The sequence below is a fragment of the Canis lupus genome, unplaced genomic scaffold, assembly GCF_011100685.1.
Source record: "Canis lupus familiaris isolate Mischka breed German Shepherd unplaced genomic scaffold, alternate assembly UU_Cfam_GSD_1.0 chrUn_S1647H1840, whole genome shotgun sequence".
NCBI classification, from domain to species: domain Eukaryota; kingdom Metazoa; phylum Chordata; class Mammalia; order Carnivora; family Canidae; genus Canis; species Canis lupus.
Window position 1 is genome coordinate 100,831 of NW_023330491.1, and position 17,214 is coordinate 118,044.

Sequence of the window (17,214 nt, forward strand, 5' to 3'; positions counted from 1 at the left end):
ATGCAAAGTTTCCAATATGTAATTGGCCCTCCAAAAGTATTCATTTCTGTTACCTGAGAAAGCCATGGAGCCAAATAGTTGGTCATCACACAGGCACTGCCATGCATCAGGGGAGGTGAAGATTTCCATGCAACTATCTGTTTTCAGGCTCCTCTGACAAATTCTTTTCCTGTCCATTCCCTAGGCTCTGGTACAGAGAGCCCTCATCCCTCACACCCCACCTCTCACACACATTATCTCAGTTACAGACTTCATGCTGACGCCTTCCCAATCTACAACTCCAGCCTGGTTTTCTTCCCTGAGCTCCAAACACCAGTATATCCAGCTGACTTCTGATGTCTCCACATAAATGTCTCGTAGGCACTTCATTCAAATCAGGCCACTAATATCAAGTACCATCCTTTCTCACCTCTAGAAAACAAAACAATACCCTGCCTTCCCAACATTAGCGCAATTAGGTAAAGCTAGGAGCAGGGAAATCATTATTGAGTCCCTGGTCCTTATCTTCACCAGTCAACACTCACAAACCCACACTCCTTCCTCCAGAGCTAGATCATCACCTGCATCCAAACTGCCACCACCTCTTACCTGAACCTAGTGAAGTGAAATAGCCTGAGTTTCCAGCACCAGGCTTTGCCCTAACCTCAACTCTGTAATCCAGAGAGGTCTACTGTGAAACAAAATTGATAAAATCCTCTTCCCCACTCCCCACCCTCCCACCAACACACACTCAAACCTTTTGAGTGGCTTTCTTGCACCTTTAACATGAACTCCATGTTCTCTACCAAAGCTCACAATAAAGACCCTTCAAGATCTTAGTAAGTTTATGCTCTATTTTGCACTTTAAAAAAAAGGCACCTCCTCTCACTCTGTTTCATGATGATTCCTCCACCCTGAATCCCTTTCACACTGGTTAACTCCTCATCTTTTAGACTTAGTTAATAAACATCCTTTTGGTGGCAGTCCTTGAATCTTTCCCCTTAGTGCTATTCATTATAATTATTCCTTTTTTTTTTTTTTGATTTGCTTATTTTAGAGAGAATTGGGGGAAGGGGCAGAGGGAGAGAAACTTCAAGAAGACTACCCACTGAACACAAAGCCCCACACAGGGCTCTCTCTTTCAGGACCCTGAGATCATGATGTGAGCCAAAACCAAGAGTTGGTTGTGTTGTTGTTGTTGTTTTTAAGATTTTATTTATTTATATATGAGAGACCAGAGAGAGGGAGAGAGAGGCAGAGACACAGGCAGAGGGAGAAGCAGGCTCCATGCAGAGAGCCCGACATGGGACTCGATTCCGGGTCAGTCTCCAGGATCACACCCTAGGCTGAAGGCAGCACTAAACCGCTGAGCCACCCGGGCTGCCCAAGAGTTGGTTGTTTAACAGACTGAGCCACCTAGGTGTCTCCATTATACTTCTTAATGTCCCTACTCCCCACTGGATTGCAAGTAATACAATGGCAAAAAGGTATACACAGTTAATCTACATTCTTCACAAATTCAGTTTGGGAATTTTTGCTTACTTGCTAAAATGTTTGTAACCCTCAAATCAATATTTAGAACACTTCTGTGGTCATTCTTGGACATACACAGAGAGGTGAAAAATTTGAGTCACCTAAAATGCATATTCTCAGCTGGGGTTGAACAAGATGACACTCTGCCTTCTTGTCTTAGCTCTCATACTATTTATTAATAAGCATCCATTTTGTAGTCTACTCAATGGCACATTTTTCATATCTTTGTGGGTTTTGTTGGTGATTTCACTTTTTGTCATGGCTGCCATTGTAGTACCCCCTCAGTGCTCTCTGGTCTTCCTAAGCATCAGAAGGCTGTGATGTGCCTTAGGGAAAAAATTTGTGTGTTAGATAAGCTTCCCTCTGGCATGACTTACAGTGTAGTGTCTACAAATTCAACATTAATGAATTAACAATTTATGAAACAAGAAATCTTTAAGCAGAAACACACATAAAACAAGGTTATATACTGATCAGTTGATAAAATTGTGACCAGAAGTGTGTAGGAAGCTAATGCTGCATTTCCCCTAGAAACAATGGTTCAATATTTACGAATTCAATTTTTGTGATGTCTTTATAAAATACAGCTACTGCAAATAATAAGACTCCACTGTATTTTACTAACTTCTATATCCCCAGTAGTTAGCATGGTAACTCACATAGTAGTTGTTCAATTAATATTTGTTGAAACTGAATTGTGTGTGTAATTATACATATACTTACATACATAGAAATATGTATAATAAGGAAATAAACTGAATTTGTTTTTTATGCCAAAAGTGTACCTCACAGCCTTATCATTACTTTCTACTTTTTAAAAAACTATTAATCATAAGATTATTTTTGGTAACATCTTTTGTTTTTAATTGTTCTCTAGGATGCTGGAGAAATGGTTCGTTGCCTTGTTGGTGGTTTGGAACTTATTGTCAATTTACTGAAATCAGATAATAAAGAAGTTTTGGCAAGTGTATGTGCTGTTATTACCAACATTGCAAAAGATCAAGAAAATTTAGCTGTTATTACAGATCATGGAGTTGTCCCTTTATTGTCCAAACTAGCAAATACAGTAAGTAACAACATCCTTTTATATTCAATGTGTATTGTCATAAAATATCATGGAATAATAATAAAAAAAAAGCTTAAAGTCCAGAGACCTGGATTCAAGCTTAATATCCATCACCTATGAGGTATGAGATTTTGAGTCACCTCATTTAATTTCTCTGAGACTAATCAATGCAAAAGTGTATTCAAACTGTGTAATTTTATGTGCAAGATCCTTATAAAATAGAGGCTGTTTTTTATTTATTACTGGGAAGTAAAGTGGTAGCAAACATAAATGTTATTGTAGAAGTATTAGCTATCATCTTCTATCCCCACCATCATTATCATTATCTTTAAGATAATTGTTCATGCCAACTTAAGAAGATAAATGCTCCTCCCCAGGCTTAAAAGCTTGGATCGATGGCATTCTTGGGCTGGAAGACTCTGGCAACCACTGTATTATTTATTCAGGGCTGTGCCAGATAGAATAAGCAGCCTTGAGAGATAATGACTTCACCATGACCAGAAGTATTTGAGCATAGCTTGGGCTACCTCTTGGCAGGAAAATCTCAGAGCAAAAATTCCATCACTGGAAGGATGCTTGGTTTAGAAGACTTTTTAGGGCCAGCCTAACACTGAGTTCCAAATTCACTTAAGGACATCAAGTTGTTGCCTCAATAAGGAGAAAAATATAATAAACAGAAAACTATATCCTGTTTAGTTATATTATACCTGTAGGAGTAAGTATACATAGAAGAAGAAGAAGAATATAGTCTGGATAAAGGATAGAGAAAGAAATGTGGCAGACTGAAACATGTCATTGTTTGCTGCATTGTCTTCTCCCTCTTGGGGACCAAGGTGTATTACTGATGTAGAAGTATTCCTAGGGTAAAGGTATAAAGTTAATCACCTATCCCAGTAAAGTGAAATGCCCCCCGTAAGAATGCCCAATATTCTTTAACTATTTTTTTAACTAAAGCACTTGCTCAAAAGGAAATAAATCCTTGAGCAAATAATAAATGCCAGACACTTGATCACTTTTGAGTGTATTGACTACATTCAGTAGTCAGCAAAAAGAAATTTAAAAAAATTTAAAGCCATAAAAAGAAAACTCAGGATTGAACCTTGGCCCATGGGGAACCAGGAGAATACTAATTTCCTTCAAGACACCATCTGACCAGCCTGCTAGCCTTTTTCCCTTGACTCATTGGCATTTTATTGGGTAATAAACATCTAGCACAGAAACATGACCTCACAGGTCCATTGCAATACATATACCACAATTCATTTCCTTTGTGCAGAATAATGATAAACTGAGGCGTCATCTAGCAGAAGCTATTTCACGTTGCTGTATGTGGGGCAGAAATAGAGTGGCCTTTGGCGAGTACAAAGCAGTGGCTCCATTAGTGCGTTATCTGAAATCAAATGATGCCAACGTACATCGAGCAACAGCTGAAGCCTTGTACCAGCTCTCAGAAGATGTAGATAACTGCATCACCATTCACGAGAATGGTGCGGTAAAGGTATGATTGACTGTAAAGGTATGGTTGACTTTATGGTTTAGTCCAAATTAGGTAGATGGAGGCTGAAAAGAAACTTACATAACAATAAAGTTTCACTGATGAGGGGTATTTGGACACACAAAACTGCCTACTTGTTGGGTCGTGGCTGCAGTTGAGCTATGTGTTAGCATGGTTTATGCTGCAGAAAAGTTGGAGATCGAATTTTTCTTAAAGAATTAAAACATACTTAGTTAAATAATTGCTCTGTAGTTTGAATTGATTTTAAAAATGTACAGTGCATAAATAATCACTGGCATTCATAATTCTACTTAATATATTATTTACTTAGCACTTAAATAACAAAATAGAGGCATGAACTCAACAGCAAAGGAGCTGACTGAAACAACAACTAGACTACAACCTGACAGTCTTAACTGTAATAGCAAAGAATCAATTTAAAGACATATTTTCTCTAACAAAAAAATCTGTGCATCAAATTTTCTTTGCCTTTAGTCAATACACAGGTAGGAGAGTTTCTGCACATAGACCTTTATATATCTATACATTCTGGTCTTGAACAAGACTTGCCCAACCTAACATGCTGTCAGTATAGCCTTAAAAAAATTAAACTGTAAAAATTAAGTAGCATAATACAGTGTCTGAAATATAACATATGCGGAGACAACTGCCAGTTTAAAAAGAGAATTTCTAGGCTACTCAAAGTTTTAAAATTTATTAAGGTTTATGGTTTAATTGACATACATGCCAGCTGCACATGCAATTCTGAATCATTTCTTCTAAGGCAAGCCAATGGATAACCCAAAAATCACTTAGGAATTGTATTCTGCTATGTAAAGTGATGAAACTCTGTTCACCCACCCACAGCTTATATGTGCTAGAAAAAGAAGGCAATAAAAATTATTAGAGGGAGGGGACAGGAAAGAGAAAAGCCAAGAAAGAAAACAAGGGTTTTTTAGCCCTAGACCCTTTCTTTCCTCCTCATCTCAAGGTCTCTTGAGGGCCTCTCCATCTTGCCTATTTGCCTTCCTAACTACCTGTTATTTCTACCAGAGAATAACTGTAAAGAACAGGATATTGTTTTTTGTAAGTTACTCTGTCATGATATAGAGGCAGCCCTAATCCTAAGCTCTCCCTCTTGGGACTGTGGAGGCAGCATATGGACCCATGTCTCCTTTCTGTTGTTTTGTTTTGTTTTGTTTTTAGAGAGAGCGTACGCATGAGAGGGGATGGGGGGCAGAGGGAGAGAGAGAGAGAGAGAGAGAGAGAGAGAGAGAGGTCTTAACCCGGCTCAACACTCAGCGCAGAGCCCCATTCAGGGCTCAGTTTCACAACCCTGAGATCATGACCTGAGCCCAAGTCAAGGAGGACACATAACCAACTGAGCCACCCAGGCACCCCTCTCTGGTTTTCTTTAAGGAGGAAATAAATGTGGATGTGGTGAGTGAGTATCAGTAGAATAAACTGGGCTTGGTGTAGTGGTTGGGTATGAGGACTAAGGAAAGGGTTGAGTCAAAAATGACTCCAGATTTGGAGCTAGGTGAAGAGGAAGATTCTATCACCCAAGATCATGCAAGAAAATATTTGGCATATTTGTTTGGTTAACAGTACCTGCTGTGAGTGTCACAATGTGTAACTGCTAACATTTTTTACTCCAAATCCATATAAACATTATCCACTATTTTGGCAAATCCCCAGTTGTTTTCATTCCTAATTGCTACTGTGCCTTTCTAGTCAAAATCTTATAGTGTTATTTCCCAGTCCTACAAACATTCCCATTACAGCTGCCCATGAGCAAGGTTGACAATTACCAGACTCATCCTGTCACCTGGTTCATGAGTAATTTATCCTAGAGTTAGTTCCTTCATCTTACCTTTTCCTTAACAACAGCAGCTGATGTTACACAACCTATCTGTCTCATGCCAACCGATGTTTATTCCATAATAACAGTGAGCAGGCTTGAGGGTCTGGAATAGATTGGTTTCAGTTTCTACTGTGTTCGATTTAAATGGTCAGTTTGAATTTCTGGTCTAGTGCAGTGCTGTCCAGTACAAATGTAAAGTAAGCCAAATATGTAACATTAAACTTTCTAGGGGGTAGAATTTCAGAAAAGATAAACAGAGGTGAAATTAGTTTTAGTGACATATATTATTTAACCTATTATATCCAAAATATTTTTACTTCTACATTTAATCAATACTATTTCACACATGCACACACATATATATGGGTGTATGTGTATATGTATGTAGTATTTCTGTTGCATACTGGCGGTACACCTCCATTGGGACTAGCCATGTTTCAGGTTCTCACCAGTGGCTAGTGGCTTTCTTTCTTTCTTTTTTTTTTTCCCCAAAGATTTTATTTATTTATTCATGAGAGACAGAGAGAGAGAGAGAGAGGCAGAGACACAGGCAGAGGGAGAAGCAGGCTCCATGCAGGGAGCCCGATGTGGGACTCGATCCCGGGACTCCAGGATCACGCCCTGGGCTGAAGGCAGGCGCTAAACCGCTGAGCCACCCAGGGATCCCCAGCTAGTGGCTTTCTTATTGGACAGCACAAGTCTAGAGGCAGGAGAGGGGAAAATCAGGAAGTATCAGTGAGAGGTAAAAAGTCACGAACAAGGGTAGATAAGTTGTTTTTGGCAGAGAGTTTAGAGAAGCCTGGGAAATGTCTATATTTGCATTCACGGAGCATGTAGGCTAGGAAGAAGAGCTGTCAAAGTAACCTTGGGAAGTTAACAGGTTACCTAGGAGTTCTAGAAGCCAGAGGAAGAGGGAGTTTCCAAAGGTTTTGTGTTTAAAAACTGCGAAGTGATCAATAAGGATTTCCTGACTCAATTATGTTGAAAAATAATCCTGGGGTTAGAGCCTTTCCAGATAAGAAGTTCTGTACAAACTAAGAAATTGCCTGCCCTGGTAAATGCGACATGAGAGGAATAATGCACTCTTTATCCTCTTTATGATTTTACACAGATCTCTTCTCAAAAGTATCAGTACAGGGACTTGCATTATTATAAAACCTGGTGAACATGCATGCAGATCTGTTGGCAACTCTATTGAAAGCATAAGTCTAGGAGATATAACAGTTACTGCTAATCATAACAAAACCGTAACATAAGAAAGTAATACAAGGAGGAAAAGAAGTTGCAGGAAAAACTGAGCAAGACAAGCCCTTTCCTAAGACAGAAAAAGTGATCAGATAGAAAGATGATGAGCACCTATAAACAGCATTAAGCTCCCTTCCCCATGGTGACTGGATTTGTTTTGCAAATGTCTATACCAGGCAGGTGAAAGCTACATTAGAGCCTATCACTTTTCTAGAAGGCAGGAAATTGAAGAGATTGCAGAAAATACAACCAGAAGTGGGTCCAGCAGAGAGTAGAAGGAACAGTTCACATTGGGTGGAACTGCAAGGGCCATCTTGGCAGCCTCCCAGACTAAGGTGGCATTCCAGAGAGTGGAGAAGATGAACCCAGAAGCAAACACACCCTCTAGTCCTTGAAGCCTGGCACCAAAACAAAAAATATCACTAATACTTTTGAGTCAAGGAAATGGACTTTAGAGGCTGAGATCACCCAAGAACTCTCAGTGCCTCTCTGTAGTCCACATAGTTAATGCTTGATAGAACTATAATCTTTTCTGCTGATGAAAACTCTTTCTGTAATTGTATGGGTCTTGTGCACTTTCCTCACATTCCAGATATTCCCTGGAGTGCTGGGGATGGTCTATTGGTGATATGCTATTGAATTACTTAGCACTTTTAGGTATCAGTAACTATGTGATGATACCAAAGATAGAGTCATATACAGACTTGTTTCTACTTTATTTTTTTTAAGATTTTATTTATTTATTTGAGAGGGAGAAGAGAGATAACGAAAGAGATGGCAAGAGAGAGCATGAGCAGGGGGAGAAAGAGAAGCAGGCTCTCACTGAGCAGGGAGCCCAACATGAAGCTCGATCCCAGGACCCTGGGATGATGACCTGAGCTGAAGGCAAATGCTTAACAGACTGAGCCACCCAGGCACCCCCAGATTTCTTTCTGATTGACTCATTATTTGCATTTATCCTTTAAAGTGAGAAAGAGGGGCACCTGGGTGGGTCAGCCGGTTGAGCATCTGCCTTCAGCTCAGGGCATGATCCCCGATCTGGGGATCAAGTCCCACATCAGTCTCCCTGCAAGGAGCCTGCTTCTCCCTCTTCTTATGTCTCTGCCACTCTGTCTCTGTCTCTCATGAATAAATAAATAAAATTTTTAAAAAATAAAGTGAGAAAGAAATGTATGATTACTTAAGGATTCCGTGAGTTAGATTAACTCTAATATCATACATACACAAATGTTTTCCTTATTTCATTTCTAACTTAAAATACGTAATAACTTTATAATTGACATGCACATATCAAGAGTGTCAGTGTAATAAATTGTGAGGTATAGACACATACCCACAAAGCCAGGATCAGATCAGGATAATGATCCCCTCCCCAAAGTAGATGAAGTCTAATTTATCTTGTGGTTTCGTTGTTGTTGTTGTTTTTTATGGACTGTGCTTTTGGTGTTATGTCTAGGAAATATTTGCCTAACACATAGTCACAAAGATCTCCCACGTTTTCTTTTGGAAGTTCTATAACTTTTGGTTTTACATTTAAGTCTGTAAATCATTTTGAGTAAATTTTTGTTTACCATCCTAGGAATGAATTGCAGTTCATTTGGGGGGCATATGAGTATCCTTTGTTGAAATAGTGCCCTTTCCCTGCTGAATTTCTTTTGCAATCTTGAAAAAAAATTAGTTGAATATATGTTTTGTTACATTGTTCTGTCTATATTTATACCAATACCATATTGTCTTAATTACTGTAGCTTTGTAATAAGCCTTAAAGTTAGGTGGTGTCAGTTTTCCTACCTTTTTCTTTTTTTAAGTTACTTTGACTATTCTAGCTTTTTACATTTCCATATAAATTTTTAATCAGTTTGTTAATTTTTACAGGAAATGCTTTCTGAGATTTTGTTTGGGATGGGCAATGAATCTATACATCTTTTGGGGGGAAATTGACATCTTAACATTATTGTCATCTACTCATAAAGAAGAAATATCTCTCCATTATTTACATGTTTATTTTTCAGCAATATTATGTGATTTTCTTCACATAGGTTTTTTACATCTTTTGTTAGATTTACTCCTATATAAATGTTTTTGATGCTACTTTAAATGTAATTTTAAGATTTTCAATTTTTGATTGTTCATTGTTATATAGAAATTTAATTGATCTTGTGTGTTATTAATCTTATATCCTGCAACCTTGCTAAATTCATTTATTAGATCTAGTAGGCTTTTGTAGATTCCAGCAGATTTTCTACATAGACCAGGAGTCAGCAACCATTTTCTCTGAAGGACCAAATAGTAAATATTTTAGGCTTTATGGACCACATTAAGTCTCTGTTACAGATTCTTCTTTTATTGTTGTTGTTATTACTGATTATAACTGTACAAAAAACATTCTTCATTCTTTAAGCCGTACAAAAACAGATTGTCAATTGCCGCATAAATAATCATGTCATCTACAAATAAAGACTTCTCCTTCTTCTTTTCTAACCTGGATGCCTTTTATTTCTAACCTGGATGCCTCTTTTACTGATTGCATGGGCCAGTCATTCCTATGCAATACTGGGAATAAAACAATAAGAGCAGATATCCCAGTCTTATTCCTGATCTTGGAGGGAATACATTCAGTGTTTCACCGTTCAGTTTACTGTTGGCTGTAGGTTTTTGTTAGGTGACTTTTTTTAAGTCTCTATTCCCAGCAAGGAGCCCATTGTGGGGTTTGAACTCACAATACCCCAAGATCAAGACCTGAGCTGAAATCAAGAGTTGGGCCCTTAACCACCAGTGCCACCCAGGTACCCCTGTTAGGTGACTTTTATCAGGTTGAGTAAGTTCCCTTCTATAACTACTTCGATGAAAATTTTTTTATCAGGAAAAGATACTGGATATTGTTAAATGCTTTTTACTGTGTCTATTGAGATTATATTATGGCTTTTCTTTTAGAGTTTGTTATTATGGAGAATCACATTGATTTGGTTTTTAAATGTTAAACCAACCCAGCATTCTTGGGATGGACCCACGTAGCTACAGTGTGTTATCCTTTTTCTACACTGTTGAACATAATTTGCTAAAATGTTGCTTAGAGTTTTGCATCTGTGTTCATGAGGGATGTTGGTTTGTAGTATTTTTTTCTTGTAATGTCTCTGTTTTGCTATCACAGTAATGCTTCTGTAAATGAGTTGGAAATTGTTCCTCCTTAAGTTTTCTGGGAGAATTTTATAGCGCTGATATATCTCCCTTAATAATATATATATATTGTTCAAATATTATACATCTTTCTTACAGTTCTATCTCATCAGTTCTTTTCTTCATGCATTTTAGAGCTTTATTATTAGCTACATGAGTATTTAGGAATAGTATGTCTTCTTGAGACCCCTTTATATGTATGAAATCACCTTGATGCCTTGTCATATTCTTTGCTTTGAAATCTGCCTTTTCTCCTGCTTTCTTTTGGTTGGAATTAGTATGCTAAATTCTGTAGTCCTTTCTAAACTTTTACCCCATTTGTGTATTGTAATTTATTCACTATTTGTAGGCAGCATGTAGTAGGGGCTTGCTTTTTTTTTTTTTTTTTTTTTTTTTTAATTCAAATCACAACCTCTGCCTTTGTGGGCAGGTTATAGAGTGTCTACACTATTTGCATTTAATGTGCTGTTGACCTGGTTGGCTTTAAATGTCATTTTATTTGTTCCCTTTTTTTCCCATTTATTCATTGTTGTCTTCTTGGCTTAACTGAATATTTGCTTAGCATTCCATTTTATCCTTTTTGTTTTTATTATTTATTTATCATTTAGTTTTTATGATTATTGTTAGTTTAGTGGCTGCTTTGGAGTTTACAGTATACATATATAATTTAGCACAGGGTACCTTAAAGTTTTATTACACACAGAAACATATAGTTTAAGAATTATCCAACACTATGCTTCCATTTTTGTCCTCCTGGCTTATGTGCTATTGTCATGCATTTGGCTCCTATATATATTATAAACTCCACATTGTTCTTCCTTTTGGCTGTAAATAATCAAATATCACTTTCAGAACTTTAAATAAATAGGAAAAAGTGCTATTTATTCCTTTCTATAGATGCAGATTCCATCTGGTATCATTTTCTTTCTGCCCAAAGGACTTTTACCATTTCTTGGTATAGCCCTGTTGATAAATTCTTTTATCTTTCATACTTCTGAAAAAGACTTTATTTTGTCTTTGTGTTTGAAAAATGTTTTTGGGGAGGAGGGGCAAGACGGCGGAAGAGTAGGGTCCCCAAATCACCTGTCCCCACCAAATTACTTAGATAACCTTCAAATCACCTGAAAATCTACGAATTCGGCCTGAGATTTAAAGAGAGAACAGCTGGAACGCTACAGTGAGAAGAGTTCGCGCTTCTACCAAGGTAGGAAGACGGGGAAAAAGAAGTAAAGAAACAAAAGGCCTCCAAGGGGGAGGGGCCCCGCGAGGAGCTGGGCTGAGGCCGGGGCGAGTGTCCCCAGGACCGGAGAGCCCCGTCCCGGAGAAGCAGGAGCTGCACCGACCTTCCCGGGCGGAAAGGGGCTCGCAGGGAGTTGGAGCAGGACCCAGGAGGGCGGGGATGCCCTCGGGCTCCGGGGACACTAACAGACACCTGCGCCCCGGGAGAGTGCACCAAGCTCCCTAAGGGCTGCAGCGCGCACGGCGGGACCCGGAGCAGCTCGGAGGGGCTCGGGGCGGCTCCGCGGAGGAGGCTGCGGGGCGGGAGCAGCTCGGGGGGCTCGGGCGGCGGCTCCAGCAGAGGAAGAGGCTCCGTGCGGAGGGGTCTGCGCGGCTCCAAACTAGAAGTCCTAACGACGAGGGTTAACGAGGTGGAAGAACAAATGAGTGACATAGAAAACAAGTTGATGGCAAAGAGGGAAACTGAGGAAAAAAGACAAACAATTAAAAGACAATGAAGATAGATTAAGGGAAATAAACGACAGCCTGAGGAAGAAGAACCTACGTTTAATTGGGGTTCCCAAGGGTGCCGAAAGGGACAGAGGCCCAGAATATGTATTTGAACAAATCATAGCTGAAAACTTTCCTCATCTGGGAAGGGAAAAGGCATTCATTTCCAGGAAATAGAGAGATCCCCCTAAAATCAATAAAAACCATTCAACACCTCGACATTTAATAGTGAAGCTTGCAAATTCCAAAGATAAAGAGAAGATCCTTAAAGCAGCAAGAGACAAGAAATCCCTGACTTTTATGGGGAGGAGTATTAGGGTAACAGCAGACCTCTCCACAGAGACCTGGCAGGCCAGAAAGGGCTGGCAGGATATATTCAAGGTCCTAAATGAGAAGAACATGCAACCAAGAATACTTTATCCAGCAAGGCTCTCATTCAAAATGGAAGGAGAGATAAACAGCTTCCAAGACAGGCAGGAACTGAAAGAATATGTGACCTCCAAACCAGCTCTGCAAGAAATTTTAAGGGGGACTCTTAAAATTCCCCTTTAAGAAGAAGTTCAGTGGAACAATCCACAAAAACAAGGACTGAATAGATATCACGGTGACACTAAACTCATACCTTTCAATAGTAACTCTGAACGTGAACGGGCTTAATGACCCCATCAAAAGGTGCAGGGTTTGAGACTGGATAAAAAAGCAGGACCCATCTATTTGCTGTCTACAAGAGACTCATTTTAGACAGAAGGACACGTACAGCCAAAAAATAAAAGGTTGGAGAACCATTTACCATTCAAATGGTCCTCAAAAGAAAGCAGGGGTAGCCATCCTTATATCAGATAAACTAAAATTTACCCCGAAGACTGTAGTGAGAGATGAAGAGGGACACTATATCATACTTAAAGGATCTATCCAACAGGAGGACTCAACAATCCTCAATATAAATGCCCCAAATGTAGGAGCTGCCAAATATATCAATCAATTAATAACCAAAGTGAAGAAATATTTAGATAATAATACACTTATACTTGGTGACTTCAATCTAACTCTTTCTATACTCGATAGGTCTTCTAAGCACAACATCTCCAAAGAAACGAGAGCTTTAAATGATACACTGGACCACATGGATTTCACAGATATCTACAGAACTTTACATCCAAACTCAACTGAATACACATTCTTCTCAAGCGCACATGGAACTTTCTCCAGAATAGACCACATACTGGGTCACAAATCGGGTCTGAACCGATACCAAAAGATTGGGATCGTCCCCTGCATATTCTCAGACCATAATGCCTTGAAATTAGAACTAAATCACAACAAGAAGTTTGGAAGGACCTCAAACACGTGGAGGTTAAGGACCATCCTGCTAAAAGATAAAAGGGTCAACCAGGAAATTAAGGAAGAATTAAAAAGATTCATGGAAACTAATGAGAATGAAGATACAACCAGTTCAAAATCTTTGGGATGCAGCAAAAGCAGTCCTAAGGGGGAAATACATCGCAATACAAGCATCCATTCAAAAACTGGAAAGAACTCAAATACAAAAGCTAACCTTACACATAAAGGAGTTAGAGAAAAAACAGCAAATAGATCCTACACCCAGCAAAAGAAGAGAGTTAATAAAGATTCGAGCAGAACTCAACGAAATCGAGACCAGAATAATTGTGGAAAAGATCAACAAAACCAGGAGTTGGTTCTTTGAAAGAATTAATAAGATAGATAAATCATTAGCCAGCCTTATTAAAAAGGAGAGAGAAAAAAGAAGAAGAGAGAGAAGACTCAAATTAATAAAATCATGAATGAGAAAGGAGAGATCACTACCAACACCAAGGAAATACAAACGTTATTAAAAACATATTATGAACAGCTATACGCCAATAAATTAGGCAATCTAAAAGAAATGGACGCATTCCTGGAAAGCCACAAACTACCAAAACTGGAACAGGAAGAAATAGAAAACCTGAACAGGCCAATAACCAGGGAGGAAATTGAAGCAGTCATCAAAAACCTCCCAAGACATAAAAGTCCAGGGCCAGATGGCTTCCCAGGGGAATTCTATCAAAAGTTAAAGAAGAAACCATACCTATTCTCCTAAAGCTGTTTGGAAAGATAGAAAGAGATGGAGTACTTCCAAATTCGTTCTATGAGGCCAGCATCACCTTCATTCCAAAACCAAAGACCCCACCAAATAGGAGAATTACAGACCAATATCCCTGATGAACATGGATGCAAAAATTCTCAACAAGATACTGGCCAATAGGATCCAACAGTATATTAAGAAAATGATTCACCATGACCAAGTAGGATTTATCCCCGGGACACAAGGCTGGTTCAACACTCGTAAAACAATCAATGTGATTCATCATATCAGCAAGAGAAAAACCAAGAACCATATGATCCTCTCATTAGATGCAGAGAAAGCATTTGACAAAATACAGCATCCATTCCTGATCAAAACTCTCCAGATTGTAGGGATAGAGGGAACATTCCTCAACATCTTAAAAGCCATCTATGAAAAGCCCACAGCAAATATCATTCTCAATGGGGAAGCACTGGGAGTCTTTCCCCTAAGATGAGGAACAAGACAGGGATGTCCACTCTCACCACTGCTATTCAACATAGTCCTGGAAGTCCTAGCCTCAGCAATCAGACAACAAAAAGACATTAAAGGCATTCGAATTGGCAAAGAAGAAGTCAAAGTCTCCCTCTTCGCCGATGACATGATACTCTACATAGAAAAACCAAAAGCCTCCACCCCAAGATTGCTAGAACTCATACAGCAATTCGGTAGCGTGGCAGGATACAAAATCAATGCCCAGAAATCAGTGGCATTTCTATACACTAACAATGAGACTGAAGAAAGAGAAATTAAGGAGTCAATCCCATTTACAATAGCACCCAAAAGCATAAGATACCTAGGAATAAACCTAACCAAAGAGGTGAAGGATCTATACCCTAAAAACTATAGAACACTTCTGAAAGAAATTGAGGAAGACAAAAAGAGATGGAAAAATATTCCATGCCCATGGATTGGCAGAATTAATATTGTGAAAATGTCAATGTTACCCAGGGCAATTTACACGTTTAATGCAATCCCTATCAAAATACCATGGACTTTCTTCAGAGAGTTAGAACAAATTATTTTAAGATTTGTGTGGAATCAGAAGAGACCCCGAAGAGCCAGGGGAATTTTAAAAAAGAAAACTATAGCTGGGGGCATCACAATGCCAGATTTCAGATTGTACTACAAAGCTGTGGTCATCAAGACAGTGTGGTACTCGCACAAAAACAGACACATAGATCAATGGAACAGAATAGAGAACCCAGAAGTGGACCTTGAACTTTATGGTCAACTAATATTTGATAAAGGAGGAAAGACTATCCATTGGAAGAATGACAGTCTCTTCAATAAATGGTGCTGAGAAAATTGGACATCCACATGCAGAAGAATGAAACTAGACCACTAACTTGCACCAGACACAAAGATAAACTCAAAATGGATGAAAGATCTAAATGTGAGACAAGATTCCATCAAAATCCTAGAGGAGAACACAGGCAACACCCTTTTTGAACTTGGCCACAGTAACTTCTTGCAAGATACATCCACCACGAAGGCAAGAGAAACAAAAGCAAAAATGAACTATTGGGACTTCATCAAGATAAGAAGCTTTTGCACAACAAAGGATACAGTCAACAAAACTCAAAGACAACCTACAGAATGGGAGAAGATATTTGCAAATGACGTATCAGATAAAGGGCTAGTTTCCAAGATCTATAAAGAACTTATTAAACTCAACACCAAATAAACAATCCAGTCATGAAATGGGCAAAAGACATGAAGAGAAATCTCAGAGGAAGACCTAGGCATGGCCAACACGCACATGAGAAAATGCTCTGCATCACTTGCCATCAGGGAAATACAAATCAAAACCACAATGAGATACCACCTCACACCAGTGAGAATGGGGAAAATTAACAAGGCAGGAAACCGCAAACGTTGGAGAGGATGTGGAGAAAAGGGAACCCTCTTACACTCTTGGTGGGAATGTGAACTGGAGCAGCCACTCTGGAAAACTGTGTGGAGGTTCCTCAAAGAGTTAAAAACAGACCTGCCCTACGACCCAGCAATTGCACTGTTGGGGATTTACCCCAAAGATACAGATGCAATGAAACGCCGGGACACCTGCACCCCAATGTTTATAGCAGCAATGTCCACAATAGCCAAACTGTGGAAGGAGCCTCAGTGTCCATCGAAAGATGAATGGATAAAGAAGATGTGGTTTATGTATACAATGGAATATTACTCAGCCATTAGAAATGACAAATACCCACCGTTTGCTTCAACGTGGATGGAACTGGAGGGTATTATGCGGAGTGAAGTAAGTCAGCCGGAGAAGGACAAACATTATATGTTCTCATTCATTTGGGGAATTTAAATAATAGTGAAAGGGAATAGAAGTAAAGAAATGTGTGGGAAATATCAGAAAGGGAGACAGAACGTGAAGACTCCTAACTCTGGGAAATGAACTAGGGGTGGTGGAAGGGGAGGAGGGCGGGGGGTGGGGGTGAATGGGTGATGGGCACTGAGGGGGGCATTTGACGGGATGAGCACTGGGTGTTATTCTGTATGTTGGTAAATTGAACACCAATAAAAAATAAATTTATTAAAAAAAAAGAAAAATGTTTTTGGTAGGCATATAATTTTACAAAGACTTTTTTTTCCTTCAATAAGCATGTTTTTTCATTTTATTCATACTTGTGTCATTTCTGAGAAGAAACCTGTCATGCTCATGTTTGTTTACTTGTATGTCTTTTTTTGTTGTTGTACTGCTTTTAAGATTTTTTCATTTTCGCTGATTTTGAGCAATTTGATTATGATGTGCCTTGGTATTGTTTTCTTTATGTTTCTTATGCTTGGGCTTTGTTGAACTTCTTAGATGTATAGGCTTATAGTTTTCATCAAATTTAGAGCCATTATTTCTTCAAAAACTTTTCTCTGTCCTCTTCTCTTTCTACTGTCCTTTGGAAACTCCATTTTCACCCATAATTGGCTACTTGACATTTTCCCACAGCTCCCTGTGGCTCTGTTAATTTTTTATTTTTTGTCTTTTTTCCTCTCTGTGT

General features: G+C 38.9%; 1 protein-coding gene across 2 annotated transcripts in view; it reads left to right on the forward strand.

The window, feature by feature from the left end:
- The first annotated feature begins 2,388 nt into the window (after window positions 1–2,388).
- The window catches only part of LOC119878458 (armadillo repeat-containing protein 4), a 58,851-nt gene continuing 44,025 nt past the window's right edge, over window positions 2,389–17,214 (forward strand). For both annotated transcript variants that reach the window (XM_038589085.1, XM_038589086.1), the window contains exons 1-2: window positions 2,389–2,578; window positions 3,855–4,076. In XM_038589085.1, coding sequence (XP_038445013.1) covers window positions 2,402–2,578; window positions 3,855–4,076 — 399 coding nt within the window. In that variant the 5' untranslated portion in view covers window positions 2,389–2,401. The remainder of the gene's footprint in view (window positions 2,579–3,854; window positions 4,077–17,214) is intronic.